The following is a 27076-nucleotide window of genomic DNA, read 5'->3' as shown; positions in this document are numbered from 1 at the left end:
AGATACACAGGTTCATGTAAGTGACTTGATAAGTATCTGGGCTTCCCAGGTGGCGTGAGTGGTAAAGAACCCACTTGCCAATGCAAGAGACACAGAAGATGCTGGTTCGATCCCTGGGTCGGGAAGATCTCCTGGAGAAGGAAGTGGCAACCCACTACAGTATCCTTGCCTGGAGAATTCCATGAACAAAGGAGCCAGGGGGCTACAGTCCATGGGCTCGCAAGAGTCAGACATGACTGAAGCAACTGAACACGCACGCATGCAATAAGATGAAATCATTAGGAGGAAATGGTGAATCCATGAGTGAACAGTCTTGTAAATTTTCCAAGTGGATTAAATATTTTAGTGTGGTTATCAGTATCTTAGGTAAGGAAATTCAAGATCTCTAATTTGTGGCTGTCGTGATGGCAGCATTCAGCTTATGTCACATCTGTTCAGTGCCTCTCTTCTCTGGATTTTTTGACCATTATTCCATTTAGGTCAGGAGGAAAAGGGTACCAGAGGATGAGATATTTGGATGGCATCACTGACTCCATGGACATGCATTTGCACAAACTCCAAGACAGTGAAGGACAGAAGAGCCTGGTGCTACAGTCCATAGGGTTGCAAAGAGTCATACACGACTGAACGACTGAATGACAACAAGAGATTACATTTAGAGTAGGTAGTATAAGATTTCAGAGAAGGCAATGGCACCCCACTCCAGTACTCTTGCCTGGAAAATCCCATGGATGGAGGAACCTGGAAGGTTGCAGTCCATGGGGTCGTTGAGGGTCAGACATGACTGAGCGACTTCACTTTCACTTTTCACCTTCATGCATTGGAGAAGGAAATGGCAACCCACTCCAGTGTTCTTGCCTGGAGAATCTCAGGGATGGGGGAGCCTGGTGGGCTGCCGTCTATGGGGTAGCACAGAGTCGGACACAACTGACGCGACTCAGCAGCAGCAGTATAAGATTTAGTTTTCGACTCAGTTTTGTCCTTTGCTCCTGAATGATGGTTTAGCTGACACGTTCATGAAGTCATGGTTTGAGTTAAATTTTAAAAGAGGGACAGCATTTCTTTGGGTGAAAATGGAGTGAAAAGAAGACAAAAAAAAAAAAATGAACGAAAACATGGGGATAAGAAATCTGAGTGTGTTTTCAGATGGCAGAGACTTCTTAGAGCTTAGGATATGAGTGTGTTTGTGAGAATAAAAAGAAATCTTTGAAAATATAACTGGAGCTACAGTTTGCCAAGCCTTTGAGTAGCAGACTAAAACATCTTCACCTCTTCATGAACCGTCCAGTTGCTGATTGTGACATCCTGTGTCCACAACCCAGTCTACACTCTGTACTGTATGCTTTATATAAAACCATCCTGTCCCAATCCTGTTAATCTCCCAAGACCCTAACCCATTTCACCTCTGGCATCAAGTTCTTCTCAACTACTCAGGTCCACCTAGATAGCTTCCCTAACTTTTTTTTGTCCTTTTTAATTCCCACTCACCTAATTTTTGGCATTGTTTAACTTTTTATATGTTCTCTCTTCACTCCACAGCTACTTACAAAGTCAGCCAAGGACACACTAGTTCTTTTTATCCCATCTCAGCAGGCAGAATATATACCCAGAAAAGATGTTGTAAATAGTTGGAAAGTTAAAAAAAGCATCCAGTTTGGTGATGCTTCTCTGAATCTCTTCTATTCATGAATTTTAAAAATATTTGAGGGAAACATTAGTAGCATATAGCATATACTGCTTTTAAACTTTGTATACCTGTTTTGTGTGTGCAACCAGAGAGGTGAGAAGAAGAGAGAGGTATGTATGAGAGTGTGGGTGTGTTTTAATATGCTCCAGAACTTTCTGTTGTCTAAACCTCAGACAGTGGAAGAATCCAAGTGATCAGACTAGATTTCTTTAGCTTTCACAAAAAATTCAGAAAATTTAATTTTAAAAAACTCAATCTAAAGGTGTGCGCATATCTTGATTTTTAATTCAGTACCACTTAAAGCACATTAAAATGATAAAGATAGAAAACTTCTTTGATTAAACCGCATACATTTGTTGTACTCACCACTGATAATGGAAATGCCTAATACATTGCTAAATTTATTCCTAAATTGCTATATAGTCATTGTAATAGTCACTGTAAACAGTGCAGTTTTCCTACTAGGAGATTCATCTTTTGTTAAATTCTTTCCTCCCTGCCTCCTGCCCTGCTGTTTCTGTCTCTCATTTTCTGTCTCTCTCACACGTACCCTCAGTTTTCACTTCTTTCCTGCGTACTTTTGCTTTGAATTATTCTTGATGGAATCTTGTTTTTGTCGGCTTATTTCCTAGATGGGAAGTGATGGAATTTTACGCCTCAGTACTTCAGCTCTAAATAATGAATTCTTTGCATATGCAGCACAAGGCTGGAAACAGCGACTGGCAGAAGGTAAATTTCTATTTTCCATTATTATTTGACAGATCTGAGTACACATACTGTTCTGAGATTTGCACTCTTCTCTGATTCCCAAGTCATTTCCCCCACTGAAGTATACTTGAATTAAAACTCACATCCTATTTCAAATGACTTCATTAATTCTCTTATTATTCTTGGCAATTTTGATGTCCAGGATTTTTGAAGAAAGCATAGCATTATCTAGAACATGATAACAGTTTGATATAGCAAGATATTCTTTGGAATAATCATTTTAATTATATATTTGATATATTATATATTTTCTTAAGGTCTAAGACTCTGAAGAATCTTCTTTTAATATTGTCCTCCCCTGAAGGCACACTTTGCCTTATCCTTCCTTTAGTCACCAGTCTTCTTGAAAGACTAGAAAATATCCAGTGTCACATTTTTACTCCCTTCCCCGCGCACATTGTTACGGCTGGGAGTGGCCCAGTCTTACACAATGGAAACAGTTCTTTCTAGAGAATATGAATTGCTTTCTGATTTTAAAGTCCAGTTTCCTTTCCTCTGTCCTGCCTTTCATGTTGCTTCTCCAGTATCTCACTTGTTTTCCACCCCATGCAGTACATATTCGTATCTCTGTTTCTTGTGAGCTAATTACTTTATGAAAGCTTGGTCACTTTTCAGAAGCTAACTCGAGAATCAGCTTCTATGCATGGTCTTCCCTAATTGCTTTAGGCAGAATTAAGTGCTTTCCCTCTCTGTACTTTTACTACATTTTTTCTTGTGGCTTTTACAGGGTTTTCTACATTATTATAGTCAACTGTGTGCTTTTTCTTTCACCAGAGCGGCTGAAGCCATTTCCACTAGACATTCATAATATGTCCTAGGTTGCGTCCCGGGTACCTTTCTGACAGCCTTCTCTCGGCTTCCTTCAGGAGCTCCTGTTCTTTCACCTGCTGGTAATAGTGATGCCTCCACCATTCTCTTCCCTGTTCTTCGCTTTTATAACTCTTCATGTACTCTGAGCAGCCTTATTCAGCACCAGGATTCCAGCTGTGGCCCATAAGCTGAAAACGTCCAAAATTGTCTTCAGCTACTCTTTCCCAGTGCTCAGTGCTCCGTTCCACAAGTCTGCAGGATCTTCCTAGCATCAAGCCCCTTAAAACCTAAATGCCAGCATTAAATTCTATTCCTTTTAAATGTCTACCATTTCTTCTGCCTTCTATCTGCTAAGATCATCCCTTTTCTCACAGCTCTTAACTCAGAAACCGTAATGATATCTTTGATCCTCTCCCTTCTCCCCAGGTCCATCTGGTTAGGAACTTGTGTTTTTGAATCTGCATGTTCTTCAACGTTCTCAAGATGTTGGCCTGACTGTAATCTCCTTCTCTCGTCTGTGCTACCTAGTAGCCTGCCTGCCAGTTTCTAAGTTGCTTATTTGGCCCTTTTTCTCCCTCCCCGAACACCGCCAGGACCTCCCTCAGTCTCTTACAGAAAAACATTCAGGGCTCTCTTTAAAACATGTATTGGTTAATTGACCGCAGCCTATCTTTCCTATTCCATTTCATCCTGTATTTTACTCACAATTGGCCTCTTAAAAGAACATAAATATATATATTCATATCTCTGTGTGTTGTGAGCTAATGACTTTATGAAAGCGTGGTCATCTTTCAAAGGCTAACTTAAGACTCAGTTTCTGTAGATGGTCTTTCTTAATCGATTTAGGCAGAGTTAAGTACTTTCCCTACATTTATGAATATTCTTACTTATGGCTTCTATAGGGCGTTCCACCTTGTATTATTATACTCAATGGTGTGCTTTTGGGTTCACCAGACTGGTTTCATCAAGGACACTGAATATACACAGTTTCATTTACCGCCTCTAGTACACAGTACATTTACTAAAGCTTTCAAGTCTGTCTGCGACTAAGTGACGGAGTGATGTTCATAAAAGGAGAAGCTGTAGAAATATCATTAGCACTCAACCTGTTACTTTTCAGTATTTATAAACGTTTACTCAAATTAGTTACATATTCTCTTTATTAATTGGCAAAAGATATGACAGCTTTTCCTCAATATCTAAGCATTTTCTTTCTAGGAGAGTTTACTCCAGAAATGCAATTGCGGATAAGGCAAGAAATTGAGAAGGAAAAGAAAACAGAACCTTGGAAAGAAAAATTCTTTGAAAGGTTTTATGGAGAAAAGTAAGTACTAGAGCATTTTTTTTTCTTTGTCATTTCTCTTAGAAGGAAATGAAAATGTAATTCTCTTTGTTCACACAGCACACTCATGTGCCGTAAAACTTAATAAACCTGTGATAAAAGGCAATAGTCCCTCAGTGTAAGAAATTGCAGGTAAAATTATAGTGACACATCAGCACTTAAATTTTTTTTAAATGCATTTTCAATGGTTTATAACTTGTCCATGAAAATTCATTTTGGACTGAAAATAGCACATGAATTCCAGAGAAGTCAATTTTGTCTTTCTTAACTGGATTTTAGTAAAAATCTGCTATTTTTTTAGTCTAAGTATTTTCATTAATGAATCATTAGAGATAAGTAGCCTTAGACACATATTTATTTCTCACATTTTTCCAAAAATGTTGACTCTGAGTATATGTTTGTTTAGTCCTTATTTTAAGGAAAGCCTGAAGTACTATCTATTGCTCTGTCCATTTTCCTCTTTCTCTATAACCACTTTAAAAAAAAAAAAAAACTTTATTTTACTCAAGGATAGTTGATTTGCAGTGTTGTAATAATTTCTGCTCTACAAGGGTGATTCAGTGTATGTATGTATAAGAAATATATATTATACATTCTTTTTTATATTCTTTTCCATTATGGATTATCATAGGGTGTTGAATATAGCTCCATCCATGTGATATATGGACTTCCCTGGTGACTCAGTCAGTAAAGAATCCACCTGCAAGCCAGGAGACTACTTGCATGTAGGAAACCGAAGTTCGATCCCTGGGTTGGGAAGATCCCCTGGAGAAGGAAATGGCAACCCACTCCAGTATTCTTGCCTGGAGAATCCCATGGACAGAGGAGCCTGGCGGGCTACAGTCCATGGAATCTCAAGGGTTGTACACACTTAGCAACTAAACCACCACCATGTGATACAGTAAGACCTTGTTATATCCATCCTGTATATAATGCTTTGCATCTGCTAATGTCAAATCCCAGTCCATCTCTCTCCTACCCCTTGGCAGCCACAAGTCTGTTATCTGTGTCTGTGTCTCTTTTGTAGACAAGTTCATTTGTGTCATATTTTAGATTCCACATATAAGTGATGACATACTGTAAACGTCTGACTTAACTTTTGCTGCTAAGTCGCTTCAGTCGTGTCCGACTCTGTGCGACCCCATAGACGGCAGCCCACCAGGCTCCCCCGTCCTGGGATTTTCCAGGCAAGAGTACTGGAGTGGGGTGCCGTTGCCTTCTCCAACTTAACTTTTAGGGTGGTAATTTCTAGGTCCATCCATGTTGCTGCAAATGATATTATTCCATTAGGTTTTATGACCGAGTAGAATTCCATTGCAGAGAAGGCAGTGGCACCCCACTCCAGTTCTCTTGTCTGGAAAATCCCATGGACGGAGGAGCCTGGTGGGCTGCAGTCCATGGGGTCGCTAAGAGTCGGACACGACTGAGCGACTTCACTTTCACTTTTTACTTTCATGCATTGGAGAAGGCAGTGGCAACCCACTCCAGTGTTCTTGCCTGGAGAATCCCAGGGACGGGGGAGCCTGGTGGGCTGCCATCTATGGGGTCGCACAGAGTCGGACACGACTGAAGCGACTTAGCAGCAGCAGCAGTATTCCATTGTGTTTATGCGCCACATCTTCTTTATCTGCTCATCTGTCAGTGGACATTCAGGTTGTTTTCACATCTTGGCTATTTTCAGCAGTGCTGCTGTGAACATTGGGGTGCATGTATCTTTCTGAATTATAGTTTTGTCTGAATCTTTGCCCAGGAGTGGGATTATTGCCTTATATGACAACAGTATTTTTATTTTTTTGAGGACTCTTCATGCTGTTTTCCATAGTAGCTGAACCAATTTACATTCTCATCAACAGTGTAGGAGAGTATAACCACTTTTTGATTTATTATTTTGATTTGTGTGTGTTTTAAAAGATAATACCAGATGTAGATAAGCGTGGTAGTGACTGAACTAAATTGAAAGCATTCTCTCCTTTGCCTCCCAGTTAACAGGGACACATTCTCCTTGAGCAGAATTGGAGTCTCACAGATAATCAGATTTGTAAGAAAAAAAGAGGGATTTAAGAGCTGACAGTTGACAGTAACTTTAGATCATCTTGGGCTTCCCTCACGGCTCAGCTGGTAAAGAATCCCACCTGCAATGCGGGAGATCTGGGTTGGGAAGATCCCCTGGAGAAGGGAATGGCAACACACTCCAGTATTCTGACCTGGAGAATTCCATGGACTGCATATACAGTCCATGGGGTCACAAAGAGTCGGACATGACTGACTGAGCGACTTTCACTCACTTTAAATCATCTTAGGTAGAAGAATCTGTGCTTTAATTCTCACAAACATAACTGATGCTTGAAAGTGGTGTTTTGTATAGAAGACACTAAGGTGATTGTAGGCGATACAGCTTGTACCATTTGATCTAATTTCACAAAACTCCCCTGTAAATGAGGAAAAATGTCAGAGGGAGTCTCACATGAGTGTGCCTCATCCCTGGTGAATTGTCCTAAGTAGCCATCCTCAAGAGGAGGAAGGCTCCTTTTCAGTTGCTGCCCTGAGACCTCAGATGCATATACATATTTAAGCAAAACTAAAAGGCTGTAATCTCCTTTCTCAAAAATTAAAATTGTGGCAGGCTAGTTATCAGCCTTCTTATATTATTACTAGCACTATTACTCAAGCCTGCTGGCATCACAGTCCTCACTGCAGCTTTCAAAACTAGATACAAGACTTTTCTGGTGGTCCAGTGGTTAAGAATCTGCCTGCCAACGCAAGGGACACAGGTTTAATCCCTAGGCTGGGAAGATTCCACATGCCGCAGGGCAACTAAGCCCTTGTGCTACAACTGTTGAGTCCACGTGCTACAACTAACGAAGCCCATGCACCTGGAGCCTGTCTCCACAACAAGAGAAGCCACCACAGTAGGAAGTCCAGGCCCCATAACAAAGAGTAGCCCCCACTTGCCAAAACTGGAGAGAGCCCACACACAGCAGCAAGGACCCAGTGCAACCATAAATAAACTAATTACATTAAAAAACAGATTAGATACCGATTTAGGACACACACCCTAGGCATTGGGGATCTCCAGGAGTTGAACCCTGGAATCTGTATTTTTAGATGCTTCTCTATCACGCTGATGTCCAGCAAGATTAAGAACCCTGCCTTCCTGTCTTTTCTGACAAAGGGAGTGTTGGGAACACTCTTGTCAGTAATGGAAGAAGCATAAGCAAGACAGTCACCTCCAAAGAACCTGTCCTTAGTTTTGATCGTGTGTTGGGCTTGTTCTTCTATCAGCTCAGTCTTCATCAACCATTGTCTTTGTACCACACACACTATGTCAGACAGCCCATGATGTAAGACCACACAGAGACTTTTCCTCAGTCAGCAGATAATCACTGAGCATATTCAGGCTCTAATAGGTTTCTAAGAGCTTTGCAAATATTGTTTCACTTAATCTTCTCAACTGTCCTATAAGGTGGATACCATTATTACTCTTTTTTTTTTTTTTAAAGGGGGATTAGGAAACGGAGAGGCAGTGAAACTGATTTCCCCAGGTGTACACAGTATGGTTAAGTAATTTGCTCAGTGTCTTAATCCTGCAAATCCTTCTCAGAAAAATTCACACATCTACAATTTTTGGCATGAAATTTGGGGGCTCCTGCCCTGGAAGGTGATAGCTACAATGCTGTGCATAAACATGACTCCCCAGCAGTGTCACTGAGTTCTGAATACAACAGTTCTTTGATTTAATTGACCCTTTCCTTGTTATAGTTTATCCATAGAGTTTCTGTCCCATTACCTCCCTGGACTTCTTGCTTATCTTTTCTGATCTTTGATTACATACTGGATGACTGGTGCATTTTGGACATTTCATTGACTGCCCTTCTAATTTTCTTACTCTGAGATTACCTATATTCCCTCAATACAGGAGGGATATTTTCCTCCCATCAGATAATTTTCAGTTGACTGAGACCATGTGCCTTCTCATTGCTCTGAGTTCTCCCAAGAATGTTACCACTGAAACTCCCCTTTAGTTAAGATCTGTCTGATTTAGTTTTCTGCTCTTTGTGACCTTTATTTTGGTTCGTACTGGCTTACTCTACCTTTAATCCAGGGTTGTTGTTCAGTCGCTAAGTCGTGTCTGACTCTTTGCGACCTCGTGGACTGCAGCACGCCATGCTTCCCTGTCCTTCAGCATCTCCTGGAGTTTGCTCAAACTTGTGTCCATTGAGTCAGTGATGCCATCCAACCATCTCATCCTCTGCTACCCCTTTCTTCTTTTGCCCTCAGTTTTTCCTAGCATCAGGTTCTTTTCCAGTGAGTTAGCTCTTCACATCAGGTGGCCAAAGTATGGGAGCTTTAGCTTCAGCATCAGTCCTTCCAGTGAATATTCAGGGTTGATTTCCTTTAGGATTTTTGATACAGTACTGTCTTAAATTTGTTTTAATTACTTATGTAGATGTTATGAATATGCTAACCCAAAATTATAGTATATATTTAATAATATCCTTGTGACTCATCTAGCTGAAATTTGGCTGCTGGTGGGTAGGTTTTGTATATTCTCTATCTAATCTAGTATCAGTGATATCTTTACTTGATCTGGCCCCAGGAGACCTTGTATCCAGCTGATTTTTCTGTTCTAAATTCATCTGTTGTGTAGTTATATTATTCTTTCCTTCTTAGCATAATATAAACTGTGGTTTAATTTGAACCCATCATAGGGAAAGTTGAAAGAAGAGAGACTAATTATGAAGGAAGTATCCTCTATCTTTCTTTCTCAGCTTTCTGAAATTTAGTGAAGAAGGCAATGAAAAAATACCCCAAAAGCACATTCTTTCTTACTTCCTTTTTATTCTGAGGATTTAAGTAAAAGGTTGAAGAAGATTTCACTGAGGTATTTTCCTGTTACAGCTCTATTTCCTCATTCAAATATGTTTCTTCCTCTGGGAATATTCTCTCTCCTGCTCATCCTTGTAATTGCCTGCACTCTAATTTAACTTCATTTAGAACAGCATATTTCCCTACCATCTGATGCTAACATTGTAACTTAGTATGATAGGAAATAGTGATTTACAATATTATCAATCATAATTCTGATGAACTTTGTCTTATGGCCTGGGCTATTTCTTGATATTCTATACTATCTTTTTATGGAATATTTTTACTGTAAGAGATCTACATGAAAGAACTGAAATGTCTTGTCTCACACAGATGTAATCTAGTGGAATCAACTTGGATGACCCCAACCATATTTATTATTCTTTAAAGAAATTTCCATCATATCTTAGGTTAGACATTTAGATACTAAAATAAGGTGATGGACATCTTTTACATTGGGTTAAGAGAACTTAATCTTTGGAAGTCATTTCAGTTGTAGAATTTTACAACGTACCCATCTTCCATTTATTTTAATTATTTGGTTATGTTGCATCTTTTGAGGACTATGAGATTTTCTACTATAAGGATATATTTCTACTTCCTGAGTATAAAAGTTTAGATTTTTTTATATTCTTTTGCCTTTCAGCCCATATTTTTTTAATCTTTTGTACTATGCACTTTTCTTATTACTAATACTTGGTAAGGTTGATATTTCCTTGCTTATAGAATAAAAATCAATACTTTTTTTTAAAACCAAAAGTTTATTTTGGGGCTTCCCAGATGGCTCAGTGGTACAGAATCTGCCTATCAAAGCAGGAGCCATAGGAGACATGAATTCAGTCCCTGGGTCAGGAAGATCCCCTAGAGGAGGAAATGGCAACCCACTCCAGTATTTTTACCTCGAGAATCCCATAGACAGAGGAGCCTGGCAGTCTGAAGTCCATGGAGTTGCAAAGAGTCAGACATGACTGAGTGAGCATGCATGCAGAGTTTATTTTAGGTATGATTATAAAAGCAGTCTTCCCACGTGGCTCAATGGTAAAGAATTGCCTGCCAGTACAGGAGATGCAGGTTTGATCCCTGGGTCAGGAAGATCCTGTGGAGAAGGAAATGACAACCCACTCCAGTATTCTTGCTTGAAGAGGAGAGGAGCAGAGGAGCCTGGCGGGCTGCAGTCCATGGGGTCGCAAAGAGTTGGACACAACTGAGCAATTGAGCACATAAAAGGAGTAGAAAACCTAAGCCATCATAAACGAGTTTACATAGGCTAAGCATGCTACTTAGTGATAATAAAATTAATTTGATGCATTTACTTCTATGAATGCTATATTTGGTGAGAGATCCAAGTTGTACCTTTCATGTTTTGTGGTTGAACAATAATTTAGTATTTCTAATTTCTGTTCAGGTTGGGCATGTCAAGAGAGGACTCTGTAAAGCTCACATCTGGACCAAACACTGATGGCGCTGAAAGTAGTTCTTCCTGTGGGACCCCTGGCCTTCCCAGTCTTTCTGCACAGACTCCCTTGAAAGAACAACAGCCAAAAAGCTTGAAAAGCCCAACTTCTCCAGAGCCTGAATTCTGTGCTACGCTCTGTCCAATGGTAGATGTAGGTAAAGATGTAATGACAGAATCAGAATCAGAGGACATCTTGATCCCTGAAGAATCTGTGATTCAGGAGGAAATTGCAGAAGAGGTCGAGACCAGCATCTGTGAGTGCCAGGATGAGAATCACAAGACAATACCTGAATTTTCTGAGGAGTCGGAAAGTCCAGTCACCTCTCATGAAGAGCCACAATTAGCACCTCCTGAAGATCATGTGGAATCTTGTGTTATGATGAATGATGTTTTGGAAACTTTGCCTCCTATCGAAGTTAACGTGGAAGAGAAATCAGAATCTCCCCAGGAAGAGATGTCGGTTGTCATTGATCAGCTGGAAGTCTGTGACTCGCTCATTCCTTCCACTTTATCCGTGACTCATGTTAGTGACACAGAACATAAGGAGCCAGAAACTGCACTAGAGACCAACACTCCAGAAATTAAAACGGGGTCATCGTCCCTAGAAGGCCGGTTTCCAAGTGAAGGAATTGCTGTGGATATGGAGCTGCAGAGCGAGCCCGATGAGCAGCTTTCTGAAAACGCCTGCGTCTCTGAGACGTCCTTCTCTTCTGAGAGCCCAGAGGGAGCCTGTGCCAGTCTGACATCCCCAGGAGGGGAAAACCAATGCACTTCAGAAGAGCCGTGTACTCCAACCTCCCTTGAGACAACGTTTTGTTCTGAGGTGTCCAGCACTGAAAATGTGGACAAATATAATCAGAGAAATGCCGCTGATGAAAATCTTCATGCATCTTTGCTGTCAGAAATCTCTCCAATATCCACCTCACCTGAGACATCAGAAGCATCTTTGATGTCCAATTTACCTTTGACATCGGAAGCATCCCCAGTATCAAATTTACCTTTAACATCAGAAACTTCACCCATGTCTGATTTACCTTTGACGTCAGAAACTTCTTCAGTGTCTTCCATGCTTCTCACGCCCGAGACCACTTTTATATCCAGTTTGCCACTTCCTTCAGAAACATCTCCAGTTTCCAGTTCTTCCATGAATGAAAGAATGGTGCATCAACAAAGAAAGTCCACTTCCGTATCCGAAGAACCACCCTCCCCGCAGAAAGACGAAGGTTCTGCTCTTGCCAAGCCCTTGGGAGAGGGTGTTACCTCTCCACAGAAGATTCTATCAGATGCTCCTGAACCCATCAAAATGGCTTCTTCTTCAATTGCTCCTGAAGCGTATTCATCAGAAGAATTACACAGTAACACCCTGAATCAGCAGCCTTGTAAATCACACGTTGAAACTGAGAAATCCTATCCCACTTCAATTCCGGAACTTCCTTCTACAGAAATGATCAAAGTGAAAAATCATAATGTCCTGCAAAGAGCAGAAAAGAAAGGGATGTCTTCACCATTGGACTTACCCGTCTTTTCTGAAGAGATAGAGAGTAAGGGAAATGAGGTCCCATCAGGTAAACTACAGGACAAACAATACGTCTCCTCGGTAGATAAGGCTTCATTTTCAGAAGGCTCTAGAAATAAAATGCATAAGCAGGGGAGCTCACAGAATCGGCTGGAGAACTCACATTCTTCCAAGTTGTCAGAGCCCTCCAAGTCCCCAGATGGGGTAAGAAATGAAAGCAGAGAATCTGAAATATCAAAGAGGAAAACTGCAGAGCATCACAGCTTCGGGATTTGTAAGGAGAAGAGGGCTAGGATAGACGATGACCAGTCATCTGCTGGACGGAACATCTCGTCCAGCAGCCCACCTGAGAAAGAGCCACCCCCAAGAGAGGAGCCAAGGGTCCCACCTCTCAAGGTATGGTATTTTTTTTTTTTAATGAAAAATTCCATAGATAGGCTTTTCCTATTCAGATATTTCATTTTTCAAAAGTAAATGTCACAGTTTATACTCCAATACTCCCAGCGCCAGTCTGATACTAAGTGATTCTTTTTCAGACTGCATTGAGTTCATACAGTAAGTTTAGATACATGTATATATTTAGACCTGGGCATTTAAGGGAAAAATCAAATGAACAGGGAGAACTGGGCCTGGAGGAGCCCACAGGCCACTCAGATAACATGGCCTTTGGGGGACTCCAAGATGTAGGACAGAGATCTACATAAATTTGAAGGTTAATTCATCATTCTATAAAAGTTAGCAGAACTAGAGACAGTAGTGATCAAGTCAGAGGCATGCACTCAAGAAATGAAGGTATGTATTACCCCTTCATTCATTTGCCAACAAACATTGAACTCCCCACACACCACACTGCCCAGCAGAGAGGGCCTGGCTTCTGAAAGACCTTCATTAAATACTTCTTGAATAAATAAATGAAATTGCTTTGCAAACCCAGAGGAAAATGCCATAGATATACATGTATACAAATGCTACTATTTTATTTCCAAGATAGTTAAAGAAGTATTAGACTTCACAAAATAATAAAACCTGTAGACAAACATTCCTAATTACACTTCTTATTTTGATTCCCAGGTAGATTTTAACTCTCAGAAAACCAACCTTTTATATAATTGAATCTGCCTAAGTGAACTGAAAATTAAGATTGATTCAAAGAATTATAAACAAACAGCCTTTGTTTTTCTTCATGTCTTTTTATTTTATTCTGCTCTGACATCTACTTGTAATAGGGACTCTTAATCTCCCTAAGGTTGACTTTTAAGGGTGTGATTGTAGTTATTCTGTGTAATGAATCATTCCCTATTAAATAAGATTCTGGAGATACAAAAGATGAACATTAAGCTCCCATTAAAACCCTGCTATGCATTTTCATTTATGAAGCAATGGAAAGACAAATATAATAAGCATGCTTCCCCTAGGAAATACTTTTAAGTATAATATGTTTAAGTATAGACATATATACAAGTATATAATACATTGAAGTATCCTGTTTTTTGTCAAAAGCTGTTTTTAAAAGTGATATATACCTTTATGTAAACATACGTGGATTAGTTAGATAAAACAAATTTGTTGTTTGTTAGGCCTGATGTTTCTAATTTTTTAAATGAAGGGAAGTACTTGAAAAGCTGAAATCCTTTTCTAAATTTATCTTTCTTTGGAGCCTTTGGATCAGAAGAGAACCAGCACATGTTTGAAAATGAGAAATGAGAGCTCAGGAAAATAATTCCACCTTCCAAAGTTCTAAAGGATAATTCCAAGTTGAAATGATCTTGTAGTATGTGTCACATGTTTATAATGTCAACATATGTAAGTGCACAAATGTTAAGAAGAGAGATGTAAGTTTTCTAGGAAAAATCTTTTTTCTAGAGGACAGAATAAAAGGGAGCATAGTACATGTCAACAGAAGAGAACAGGGGGCTGAAAGTCTCCATCATGCTCTGGTTAGAGGACCCCAGAGCAGCCTATCTCCACAGGCTCAGTGTTTGCAGCTGTACATTAAGGGCTTTAACTAGATCCCTTCCAGCTCCATAAATCTGTGACTCTGTGAACATTCTCAGTGGCTAGCACATCACAGGCCGTTGCTTTGGGATATTGGTTGTTAGGTCTTCAGTGTCTGACTCTTTGTGACCCCATGAATCGCAGCACGCCAGGCCTCCCTGGCCATCACCAACTCCTGGAGTTCACTGAGACTCATGTCCATGGAGTCAGTGATGCCATCCAGCCATCTCATCCTCTGTCCCCTTCTCCTCCTGCCCTCAATCCCTCCCAGCATCAGAGTCTTTTCCAATGAGTCAACTCTTCGCACGAGGTGGCCAAACTACTGGAGTTTCAGCTTTAGCATCATTCCTTCCAAAGAAATCCCAGGGCTGATCTCCTTCAGAATGGACTGGTTGGATCTCCTTGCAGTCCAAGGGACTCTCAAGAGTCTTCTCCAACACCACAGTTAGGTGTTAGGTCTTAGGCTGCATGAATTCGGTGACAACTGTGCATCTCTTGGGCTTCCTTGGTGGCTCAGTGGTAAAGAATCCGCCTGCCATGCAGAAGACGCAAGTTTGATCCCTGGATTGGGAAGATCCCTCGGAGGAGGAAATAGCAGCCCACTCCAGTATTCTTGCCTAGAAAATCCCATGGACAGAGAGGATCCTGGCAGGCTGCATTCCATGGGGTTGCAAAGAGACATGACTTAACGATTGAGCACACACATATGCGTGTCTCAGCATGAGTAAGTGAACAGTGTGTGTTGGGACATGTATGAAATTCAGCACACTGGATTTCCAAAATAAACTGCCAAACCCATGTTATTTTGGAGGCAGAAAACTAGAGTTGCCCTTGCTTTCAATAAAACATACTGCTAATAACAAAATCCCTTTGGAAGGCAGAGCATTCTCACAAAAACAGTCTCATTCCCTCTTTATAACAGCTCTGCGAAGGAAATAGACCGGAAATAGCCAGGCTCATTTTACAACTGAATTTACAAACTCATATTGTGTGCTTATTATATGTATAAAGCAACAGGCTAGGTGGTATGGGACCACATAAAACCTACAGTCTTTTACTTCGGAGGTTGTTGGAGAAACTGAAGTACACAGCCTGGGATCACAGCTGAGAATTCTAGTCTTGAGCCTTCCTTGGGGCTTTCTCCTTTATGTCAGATTAAGACCAGTAAATTCAAACAGAGTCAAGGTCCCACTTTTTCATGACAGCCAGGAAGATAAGTCGAAAGCTTAACTATTTTTTAGTTTACCTCATTTGAAGAAGCCTGGGCTTCCTTTCCATTCATGTGATGCTTTAATATGTTTCATTTCCATGCCAAATGAAGTCACTGTTTGATGTTTTGTAGATTAAAACAGAGGTTAAATTTTTTTAATTTTCACATTCGTGCTGCGTTTATTGTTGCTTTTTTTTTTTTTTTACCTCCAAAAGCCCATTCCTGGATTTAGGGGTTGGCCCCTTTAAAAACGTGGTTATTCCCTGCTCTTGCGTGCGCATGCGCCTCTGGAATCATGTGCACATGCGCCTCTTCGGTGCTCCTTACGCTTACTTTATCTTTTCATTTCTGCCCCCCACCCCCACCCCCCCGCCCCCCGCCTCCTTTCTGTAGATCCAGCTTTCCAAAATCGGGCCACCCTTTATCATCAAGAGCCAACCCGTCTCCAAACCAGAGGCTCGTGCGTCTTCCAGCACCTCGGTCAGTAGCGGGAGGAACACGGGAGCCCGGACCCTGGCAGACATCAAGGCCCGAGCGCAGCAAGCCAGGGCCCAGCGCGAGGCGGCGGCGGCTGCAGCTGTGGCGGCCGCGGCCAGCATCGTCTCAGGTGCCATGGGGAGCCCCGGAGAGGGCGGGAAGGCCCGGACCCTGGCGCACATCAAAGAGCAGACAAAGGCCAAGCTGTTTGCTAAGCATCAAGCACGAGCCCACCTCTTCCAGAACCCGAAAGAGCCCCGGGGGCCTCCCCAGCTCGGCCCAAAGGAAGGGCCTCCAAGCTTAGACGTCGTCTCTCCTGCCCCTGAAACAAAAATTGAAGGCTCGCCTGGCGTCATCATTGTCAACCCGAACTGCCGATCTCCCAGCAACAAGGCCGCGCACCTCCGGGACACCACCACGGTTCTACAGCAGCCTCTCAACCCGACGAAACTTGCAGAAACCGCTACGGACTTATCTGTGCATAGTTCTGACGAAAACACACCCGTGTCACACTTACCTGAGAAAATGGTTTCATCTACCTCTTCTGAAAATAGCAGTGTGCCCATGCTTTTTAATAAAAATCCCGTCCCCGCGTCTGTCTGCAGCACCGCTCTGTCGGGAGCAATTAAAGAGCATCCCTTTGTGAGTCCTGTTGATAAATCCTCCGTCCTAATGTCTGTTGACAGTGCAAACGCTACAATTTCTGCTTGTAACATAAGCATGTTAAAAACCATCCAGGGAACGGATACCCCATGCATAGCCATTATACCAAAATGTATGGAGAGCACACCTCTCCCCGCCCCCTCAGAGGGCTCAGGCTCGGCCAGCCCCCACAATGACCAGCTGGCACTGGTACCCAGCAGCAGTGCTGGCAGCCTCGTCTCTGCTCAGTACACCTCCGTGCCAGCTCCCTCGATTGGAAGCAACTTGCCCAACCATCTCTCCTCTAGCTCTGTTTTGATGCCCCCAACGGGAATGAACAACAGATACCCTTCTGAGAAGATAGCCATGCCTGGGAGTGAAGAACCGGCCACTGTGCCCATGGGCACCACTGTGAGAGCTGCCCTCGGCTGTAGGGACCCCGTTGCGGTCACTGACGCCCTGGTGGCACGCCCACCCGTGGCAGTGTTTTCTGGAAGCATGCTGACCATCAGCTCTTATGATAGCCCTCCCAAGTTAAGTGCCGAAAGCCTGGACAAAACTTCAGGGACTCGGAACAGGGGAGACCCTTCTGGGAAACCTCAGCCAACCCCGGGCGGCTTCACACCAGCAGCCGTAAACCGATCGATCCCCTGTAAGGTCATCGTGGACCACAGCACCACGTTGACCTCCACCCTGTCTCTGACGGTTTCCCTGGAGAGCACGGAAGCTGGCTTGGAGCTCCAGACCCGGGCCGGGAGGACGGAGGCAGCCGGGCCACCCATGGCTTGCCCTCAGGTGTCTGTCATCAGCAGGCCCGAGCCGGTGGCCCTTGAAGGCGGAGATCACAGTTCCAGTTTCATCACGGCTTCCGTGGCCGAGCAAGACAGTCAGACGATGAAGGCCACTTGTCCAGGTCTTCGCGAAGGACTCCTGGTCATTCCCGATAAATTAAAAGAGGGGACTCCCCCGAGTCACAGCTTTGCCGAGCAGGCGCGTGGCTCAGCCACGTTCAAGAGTGAAGCTGACACCACCTGTAGCCATCCGTACAACCCGGGCAGCCGGATCTGCTGGAGTGAGGACGGGATGCGGAGCACGGGCCAGCCTCCACCCAGCCACCCGGCTTCCAGCAAACAGAAGGACTATCTGGAGCAGAGCTGTCCCAAGTCCATCAAGACCGAGCACGCCAGCTACTCGCACGTGGTGGAACTTCAGCCCCGGAATCTCATCACAAGTGTCACGCTCCCCGTGAAGTCCGAACCTCACGACGTGGACAAAGGCTTCAGGATGGACACCGAAGACTTCCCCGGCTCCGAGCTGCCTGCTCCGGCCGCCGAGGCAGCCCCGAGTGTGCAGCCACCGCAGACCGTGAAGGCCCCCGCCTCCGGGCCCCTGGAGGAGGCTGTCTCTTTGGCCACAGACAACCTGAAGAGGGTGCCCAGCGCTGGGAACTCCAGCTGCCGTCTGTCGTCGGTGGAGGCCAACAACCCCCTCGTCACACAGTTACTCCAGGGCAACCTACCTCTGGAGAAAGTGTTGCCGCAGCCCAGACTGGGAGCCAAGCTGGAGATCAACAGGCTCCCCCTGCCTCTTCCGACTACCTCAGCGGGTAAAGCAGCCCCGGAGAGGAACGTGGTTGAAATGCCCCTCAGCTCGCCCAATCCAGATGGGAAGGGCTACTTGGCCGGAGCCCTGGCACCGCTCCAAATGAGGAAGCGAGAGAACCACCCCAAGAAGAGGGTGGCCAGGACCGTGGGGGAGCACACGCAAGTGAAATGCGAGCCGGGGAAACTGCTGGCGGACCCCGACGTGAAAGGAGTGCCCTGTGTCCTCGGCTCCGGCCTGAGTCCACTGGCACACAGCCAGCCTCTGAAGCAGGAGTGGCTGAACAAGCACCCTGCGCAGAGCAGGATTGCTCACAGCCCCGAGGTCAAACAGCAGAAGCGGCTGCTCCCCTCGTGTAGCTTCCAGCAGACCCTGTTTCACGTCGACAAGAACGGGGGCTTCCATCCCGACCCCGGGACCTCGCACAGACAGCAGTTTTACCAAATGCCTCTGACACCCAGGGGCCCTCTTCCTCCAGCAGCTCTGTTACCGGCCTCTGCCAAGACCTCAGCAGGCTGTAGCTCATTCGCCTTCAACAGGCACCTTGAACAGAAGGGACTGGGGGAGGTTGGCCTTTCCCCGGCGCCTCACCAGCTGAGGTTAGCCAACATGGCACCCCCCAACGTGCCGATTAAAGAAGGTGATGACGTCGGGGGGACCCCGCACGGAATGCCACACAAGGCCCTGGTGCATCTCCCGCCGCCTCCGCCCCCTCCCCCCTTGGCTCTGCCCCCGCCCCCCCCACCGCCCCCACCACCGCCACCTCCTCCACTACCTCCGTCTCATCCGAACCCAGAAGTCCCACCCGAGCAGAAACAACCACCGGTTACCATGGAAACCACTAAGAGACTCAGTTGGCCTCAGTCCACGGGCATATGTAGCAATATAAAATCGGAACCTCTTTCTTTTGAGGAAGGTTTAAGCAGCAGCTGCGAACTGGGCATGAAACAAGTTTCCTACGATCAGAATGAGATGAAAGAACAGTTGAAGGCCTTTGCGCTGAAAAATGCCGATTTCTCTTCCTATTTGCTTTCCGAGCCGCAAAAGCCTTTTACCCAATTAGCTGCTCAGAAAATGCAGGTGCAGCAACAACAGCAGCTCTGTGGAAACTATCCAACCATCCACTTCGGGAGCACAAGCTTCAGAAGGGCCACGTCTGCCATTGAAAAGTCCATTGGGGTTTTGGGAAGTGGCTCCAGTCCTACCACGGGCCTGCCCGCTCAGAACGCCCAGATGCCTGTTCAGAACTTTGCCGACAGCAGCAACGCGGACGAATTGGAACTGAAATGCTCTTGCCGGCTGAAAGCCATGATTGTGTGCAAAGGCTGCGGGGCCTTCTGCCACGACGACTGCATAGGGCCTTCTAAACTCTGTGTCGCTTGCCTGGTTGTGCGATAAAAGCCGAGTGAAAGGTGCAGTATCCCTTTTCCTCTATGGAAAAGCCAAACGGCATCATCAACAACACATTGCGTCACTCTGGGGTCTATCCCGTGCTAATTTATTTTAGTTTGGAACAGAGGCTCTTTTCTCTATCTCATATTGTTTTCTGGCGTTTCTGGGAGAGGCGAGATCGCATCCCAGTCAAGGGGCTCAGCAGCATGTCTTTTGCATATTCAGTTGCCATTCGCAACTCCTGGAAAATTTCTAAGCGTGTGTATACAGGTCGCTCCCTCCCGATTTGTTGCTTAAAAAAAAAAAAAAATCCAGGTGTAGCAAGGAAAAGGACAATTTAATTACTTCATGGTAACCAGAAATGGAGATGTAGAAAGAGATCAGTAAAAGCAATTTTGAGGTGGTGATGCATTCTTCTACAGGTAAACCATTCCAGTGAGGGTTCCCACAGTTGACTCCTTTGGATCTGCCTTCACCATAAGTGATGACATTCTGTTTGGCAAAGGGAATCTGATTTAAGTGTATGATTCCTTGTATTTACTCATATCACAAGAGATATTAAAGGAGGTATACCATTAATGAACTCCACTGTCCTTATTCTCTTTCCTCCCTTTTGACTCTTTTCAGAGATGGGCAGATTACCTGGATCTGCATTGGACATGGTACACACATCGTAGTGAAATGTCTTTTCTACCTGAAATTACAGTGTGGGCCTCTTGCCCAGCAGTCTGGTTCAAACCTCTTGACACCTGAGACTGTAAGAGGCCCAGAGGATTTCAGAGCTTTGTGCGTGGCTTCTAAGAGCAAGTATGAAAAAAGATGCCCTAAAATTCAGAGCAAACAAGTAAAATGCTGTGTACGCAAACATACCTAGATGGGTTGATGATGTAAATATCGGTCCATTCTATTCACTCTCATACAGTTACTGGATATTGAGATGGGGGGAAATAATCATAGCCCTTTATTGATGACATCCTTGCATTCTGACTTCTGATTCTGCAGAGGTTGGCCATTTCTTTTTAAAAGTGTCATTGATGGCGAAAGGGACTCCAGAAGGCTGAAATGTTGACATTTTTCCAAACGAGTTTTTTCCTCCTGAGTCACGATCTCTGTAATTGCATTTGACTCTGAACTAGTCCTTTAGAATTGTTCTGGGTGTTCCACGATTTGGTTTCCCCCCACCCTCAGGTGAATTCAGTGCATTCTTCACATTTGGGGTAGTGGAACTACTTTTGAAAAAGGGATACTGCATCTTACAACTGTTCTCAGTGTTTAGCCGAGAGTCTGGGCGTCGAGTATTTGAGTTGCATGCCATGTACTTCGGCCACCCTCGTGCCAGAGGACAGCTGTAGTTTCAGCAGGCTCTGTTCCCTAAAGCAAGTTCAAAAGCACATGCACATTGTGGGAAGATGAAAGAACAAACACCATGTCCATTGTAACTTCCTATTACAGAGCACAAAATGCGGAGTACCTTTAACCCACTGGTCGGTTGTGACTGTAGAAAATCTGGGCGTGGGGGGGAATCTTCTTTATTCAGGGTAAGAATGACAGTTATTTTCACAAGGGATCGTCCTAATCAATGTTAACTTTTGACATTCCCTTAAATTACGTCTTAAAAATCGACTAAAATGAGTGGAAATTACATTCCTGGGGATAAAAAAAAAACTTGCAATTTTTTTTTTTATAGTAGTCAACCATGGCATATTTTTTTCCCTCCATATTTATGACTGTGATGTTGCCAAATTTTATTAAGTGATAGAGATGTCATTTTTACTAACAAATTGCTGATAGTGAAAGATACCTAGGAAGAAATCAAAGCAAATAAGGCCTACCTCCGTGGCCGAGGTTCAGTGCTTCAGTTGCTGTCATTTCTGTTTTTCACATTAAAATTAACAGAATTAATGGCTGAGAATATTAGCAATGCACTTAACCAGCCCTTCCCAAGAAAGGCAGCATTAGTTCCAGCGGATCCTTAGTTCACTCTGCACCAGGGGCTTTGAGTGGTATCCTCATCAGTGGGTCTCTATGGTCTGCTTGGCTCTGATGTTGGTTCGGAAGGGCACGCTCACATAGGGGCACCCCTAAAACATAGATACTTGCATGCCACCACCTTCCTCCAAGTTTAGTTGTTCCTCTACCAGTGTCAGATACTGTCCACACCAGCAGATTCAACATTACCCTAGTAACTGACACCTAGTTGAAACTCTGGTCTACAGAACCTTTGCACTCTGCATTTGAGATACAATTGAGGCTGATATGATACTGAGCTCGTTATCAGTTCCATTATTGTGAAACATTGCCCGCAAGTTACTCACTGGGAATAAAGAAAAGTGTCCTTCTCTCTTTTCTCATTTTTCACATGGTAAGTTTGGAGAATCAGTTGCTGATCACATGTGGATTCTATCACTCTGTTCCAAAGAGCATAATATTTCTCTGCCCTTGCTCTTTTTTTGCCCTTGTTTAAATTCCCAGTGTTTGCATATGGTTTATATTACTAAAGAATTAAAGCTTTGCGCTCGAAAGATGGAAAGAAAAATTCACAAGTAAAACATAGGTCAGATATGTTATGAATGGCCATTTAATGTATATACAAAAGCCAGTATATTTGGATTAGGTGAGCAAGTTCTTAGTGTCCTGATTTCCACTGATATCTGCCTGTGTGCAAATGGAGTATATTATTTGCTACATGTTTACCATGGTATAATGTGCAAATTTTAGTATGTGTGTTATCCTGGTGATTGGACACTCTGATATCCATATCAGGAACAGAGCTTGCACATCTATCATGGAATTTTTTTAAATTATTTTCACAAAGGTTGCATTTCCCTAAGTAGCACTTTTGAAACCAGGGGTGGAAGAAAACTGCTATTCCCTGATCCCTCTCCTATATGATATACATCTGCCTGAAGTTGTATAAAGACATTTAGGTAGCTAATGGGCATGTTAATATGAACGTTCTCATGCAAGAGTCATTTTCAGAATGAAAATATTTTTCCTTCCCCAAAGTGAGAATAGCAGAAATATTGGAGACCTGAGCACCATAGTTACATAGACTATTTCCCTGCTAAGGTCTAGTTTGAAGGAACAAACTTGAAAACAAACCCATGAGGTTGAGCCTCGTTGCTATAAAGACTTTGTGGTGGTATGTGTTTTGGGGATGCGCTGTGGAAGGTTTAGTTGACTTCTAGAGCTGGAGAGTCTTACTCTTTCAAAATGGACATAAGCTGGTGCGTATGGTGCTTTGCAGGGCAGCCGAGAGTAAGGATCCAAGACGCTACAGCCCCGTGGCCTTTACAAACACTCGCACAATTTCTAAAGGGGAAGTTACTGTGGCCTTGGTTTCCCAGTTCCTCCTGGGTCTGGTCAAATCCCAGGTGACAGAAACTGAAGCCGAGTTAAGGGTCGTATCTGCTCTGTAGTGTGGAGGCCAGCACCGGGCTAGCAGCCTGGAGGGAGTGAGCCCACCGAATACGCAGAGCCCAGAGTCACTGTCCATGTTTCTAGAGAACAATGTGAAGAGTCCTAGAAAAGGAACTCACCAGACTGTCAGGGGCCGATGTAGCCAAAATGTCACTGAATAGAAAAAAAATCTTGTCTTCAGTCCTCATGCTTTGTCACTGTAAAGCGAACGAAAAGCATTTTTACTATAATTTAAAGGAGCTGCTTTTTTTTATAGCACATACTATTTCGCTTTGTACTCTCTTTGATAGTTGCAGAATAATTTAGACTGTAGAAAAAACTTTGTTGTATTTGTACTGTTCATGAATGTTTCAAAGAAAGTGCTTTACTTGGTTGCCATAATTTTTCTTGTACTGCTGTATTTTTCCCCCTGGCTTCATGGAAACCTAATCTGACTCATATTTTCAGTATACTTTTTTAATGTGTGTGTGTGTATTTTTTTTCCCTTTTTTCCCCTTTGGTCAGTATTCTGAATGTTTACATCTGTTTGACATTAGCCATTTAATGCCTTTTTTAAAAGGCGGTATTACTCTTACAGTGTAACAGCAAAATGTGAATCAACCCAAACATAACATGCATGACAAATACAGATTTGGGGGCAAAGGCCCGGAACGTACACAGACATTTTATATCAGCATACAGCAAAGTCCAACCCTCCTTCAGCCCTCTACCAAAGAATATATTATTCCCACAGGAAAAACTCAGAAAAGGTGTGTAAAATCCTCAGAAGGGGGAGCAGTTGAATCAGTAAGACTGCTACAATTTAATACTGTTATGCTTGCTTTGATACCTGACTAAATGTGACGGAGTGCAACAAGCATTGAAACAATTTTTAGGCAGTGTTTTGTTTAGAATTCAGGGATCATGCATTCTTTAATGGTGCTGTTTGTTTTTTATTTCTTTTCTACAAAGAAAAAAGTGTTGCCTAAAAAAGTGACTGCTCACGATACCATAAGTTAAATGAAATGTTTGTCTTTTCATGTTTCTGTTTTTCCCTTTCTCTAAAGTAATGATTTGGGTTTCAATATTAAAATATTCTGGGAGAAAATAAAGAAATTCAACCTTAAATTATTGTCATTTCTAATTTTTAATATGAATTTTAAATTTTTAATGAAATGAGGTGGTTAATATACATACACATAAAATGTACTAATAAATACATTGAAAATTTTACTTAACAAAAAGTTTATAAGGAGAACAAACCGTATACTCTTAAAATTTCTACCCTCATTGGCATGGTGAATTCTCAACATACAGTTGTAACTATTACTACAAAGGTTTCCTCTTTGAAATTAACCATATCGATTATGCTTATTTAAAAATATATTTGAATCTTCTTGTTTTCATACAAATATTGTTAATTCTTTATACCAAAAGACAGGTAAGTCAAACAAATTGTTACTACCATATTTAACTTTCAAAATGAATTACCTCTCAAAATTCTTTTCTAAAATAATTGCTGGTTAGTTTTCCTTCTCTTGCATTAAATATTACAGACAGATTAATATGAATAAAATGCTCTGAACCATTAAAACAAAATTGCCTCAGTTGTATTTACATTGGTTAAGGAAATATGCATATCTTTACAGTAAGATGAAGCTGAAAGCATTAAACATAATTAGCTGGTTAAATCTGAGTTCGGCTGTTTTCATCTACACAGAAAATGCGGTCCTTAGCCACCAGATGGCGAAAAAGGATGTTTACTTTTGGAGGAAAATAAAAACATGCTTCTTCCTTCTCATAGATTAAATGATTATAGTAATGAAAATACAGCTCATTCAAGTAAGGCGATGGAAGATAAATACTTGTAATTGACACTAAATTATTTTCACTATAATACTGGCACTCCTTATTCGTCCTATTTTTTCTATTACAGTGTTACAGAATGTTTTCTTAATTTTATTTAGCATTGTGGAATTTTTCTTTTATTGTTTTCATTGCGTTACTCCCCAGGCATCGTCTATTCCAAAATTCATCACGGAAAATTGAACCACCAAGCATTCTCTAACGTGACATTTCTTGAAACTTACCTGATTATGTTTTAATTCACTTATTCTCATAATAGGTATATTAAGCAATTTTCATATAAATATTTATTCTTAATATATTAATGTGACCTAATTGGAGTAACAGTTGCTCTTCGGACCTAAGGCACATATTTGTATCTATCATGACCTTATCTGAGAACAAATGATCTACCCAGTGATTCAACAAGCTCTTAAATATTATTTAGAAAGAACCTCGCCAGGAGAGTAGTTGTTACAAGAGTTTTGGACTTCTTCCTGCAGGATACAGTTGAACATCATTCCTAGAAAGTGTGTCACCGTGAATTTCTTTGAAGACAGGGTGCAGTTGGCATGAACTTATTACTTCAAGTTCAAAGCACACGTCATTATCCACAGTGAAACAGAAATCAGAAGTTGGAGTCCTCCAGTGTCACAGCTAATCTGGAGGTCTAGGTTGGCCAATGAACGCAGTCTTGTTATCTGCAGAAACTTTTCTCCAGTTGCTAGTCAATAAATTACATACATTCTCACCAACTGGAGGAGGGTCCCCGGATTTACAAAGCAAAGGTTGATTTTTTTTCTGCTATTTTATTTAAAATATATTTATATTTATAATTATATAAATTATTATATATATTATTTATAATTATATTTATATTTTATATTTTTCAGCTATATTAATATTCCATTTTTATACCTATCAGTAATGCTGATAGTGAATATATCTGCAATTCTGCAGATATATAGTGAATATATCTGCAGCATAGCAATTCTGCAAAGCATAGGCAATCCAAACTGATACCAGACAAAAAGAGATGGTCCTATTACAACAAATCGATGAAGATTGGCTGAAGATAAGTTCTGTGAACAAAGGGACTCCCTGAATCTGCTTTTATCAATAGTTAGCATTTATACTTCATATATCCATTGCGTTTATGGGGAAGTTTGTTTTTTAGTTAGCTAAAATTTCCACCTACAATCTGTGTGTTTTTTTTTTTTTTTTTAAGGAAATTATTTAGAGATGGTTCAAAGGTGAGCTTTAACCCAAACACAAAAAAAAGTCCAGGCATTTCCCCCTTTTGCTGTTTACAGTACCGTGTTTGGTGGACGCCCTCCATAAACAGCAATTTGTCTAAAGGAGGGAACACCTGCTGCTTCAACAGAAGGTCCTGGACACTTGAGATAAGTAAGATCATTTCTTTTTCTGGGTACTTATCACAGTGTCTTGATTTCTCATAAGCTAGTTAAATGGTACATGTAAAGTAGGTTTCACCTTTGATCCAAATGTATCTATGGTTTCATATTACGGTTTTATTTCAGAAAACTGCTAATTTTCAAATCCTCATTCTTTTAATGGAGAGAGAATGTGGAGGTAGTGCAGAGCTATGGTTTTATTTCCTTGATTCATTTGGCTTTTGATGGAAAAGGTTGGCCTCTTCTTGCCTGGAGAATCCCAGGGACGGGGGAGCCTGGTGGGCTGCCGTCTATGGGGTCACACAGAGTCGGACACGACTCAAGTGATTAGCAGCAGCAGCAGCAGCAGTGACTGTAGGAACCATAGGAGTTTCTCCTGGATGTTCTTTTTCTATGAAGAAGCAGTAGCATTTAATGCATGTCCATTTATATAGAAATTTTAAAAACATTTCTTCCTGTAATATAAAATTCATTTGCCAATTGATGAATTTAAATCTCATAATGAGAAATTGAAAGGCTTAGTGGGGAAGTTCTCCTTGATGCTTCTAAATAGAAGTCACTGATAGCTTTTATACCTCCTCTTGCTTTAACATGTGAACTCAATGTAGACTTTTTTTGTATCACATAGGTTTTTTGGCTTTATTTTTGGTAAAA

At 42.3% G+C, this 27076-nt stretch overlaps 1 protein-coding gene across 5 annotated transcripts in view; it reads left to right on the top strand.

Annotated features, from left to right (window-relative positions):
- ASXL3 (ASXL transcriptional regulator 3) overlaps window positions 1–24731 on the top strand; it is a 196951-nt gene extending 172220 nt beyond the window's left edge. For 4 of the 5 annotated variants that reach the window (XM_024984461.1, XM_059881016.1, XM_059881018.1 and 1 more), the window contains exons 9-12: window positions 2320–2416; window positions 4484–4589; window positions 10879–12841; window positions 16044–20077. In XM_024984461.1, the coding sequence (XP_024840229.1) occupies window positions 2320–2416; window positions 4484–4589; window positions 10879–12841; window positions 16044–19769 (5892 nt within the window). In that variant the 3' untranslated portion in view covers window positions 19770–20077. Of the gene's footprint in view, window positions 1–2319; window positions 2417–4483; window positions 4590–10878; window positions 12842–16043; window positions 20078–20390 lie in introns of those variants that run through there. The other variant, XM_059881015.1, reaches the window with a different exon arrangement.
- Window positions 24732–27076: the final 2345 nt, after the last annotated feature.

Source organism: Bos taurus, chromosome 24 (genome assembly GCF_002263795.3).
Source record: "Bos taurus isolate L1 Dominette 01449 registration number 42190680 breed Hereford chromosome 24, ARS-UCD2.0, whole genome shotgun sequence".
NCBI classification, from domain to species: domain Eukaryota; kingdom Metazoa; phylum Chordata; class Mammalia; order Artiodactyla; family Bovidae; genus Bos; species Bos taurus.
This window is presented reverse-complemented; position numbering and strand designations above follow the sequence as displayed.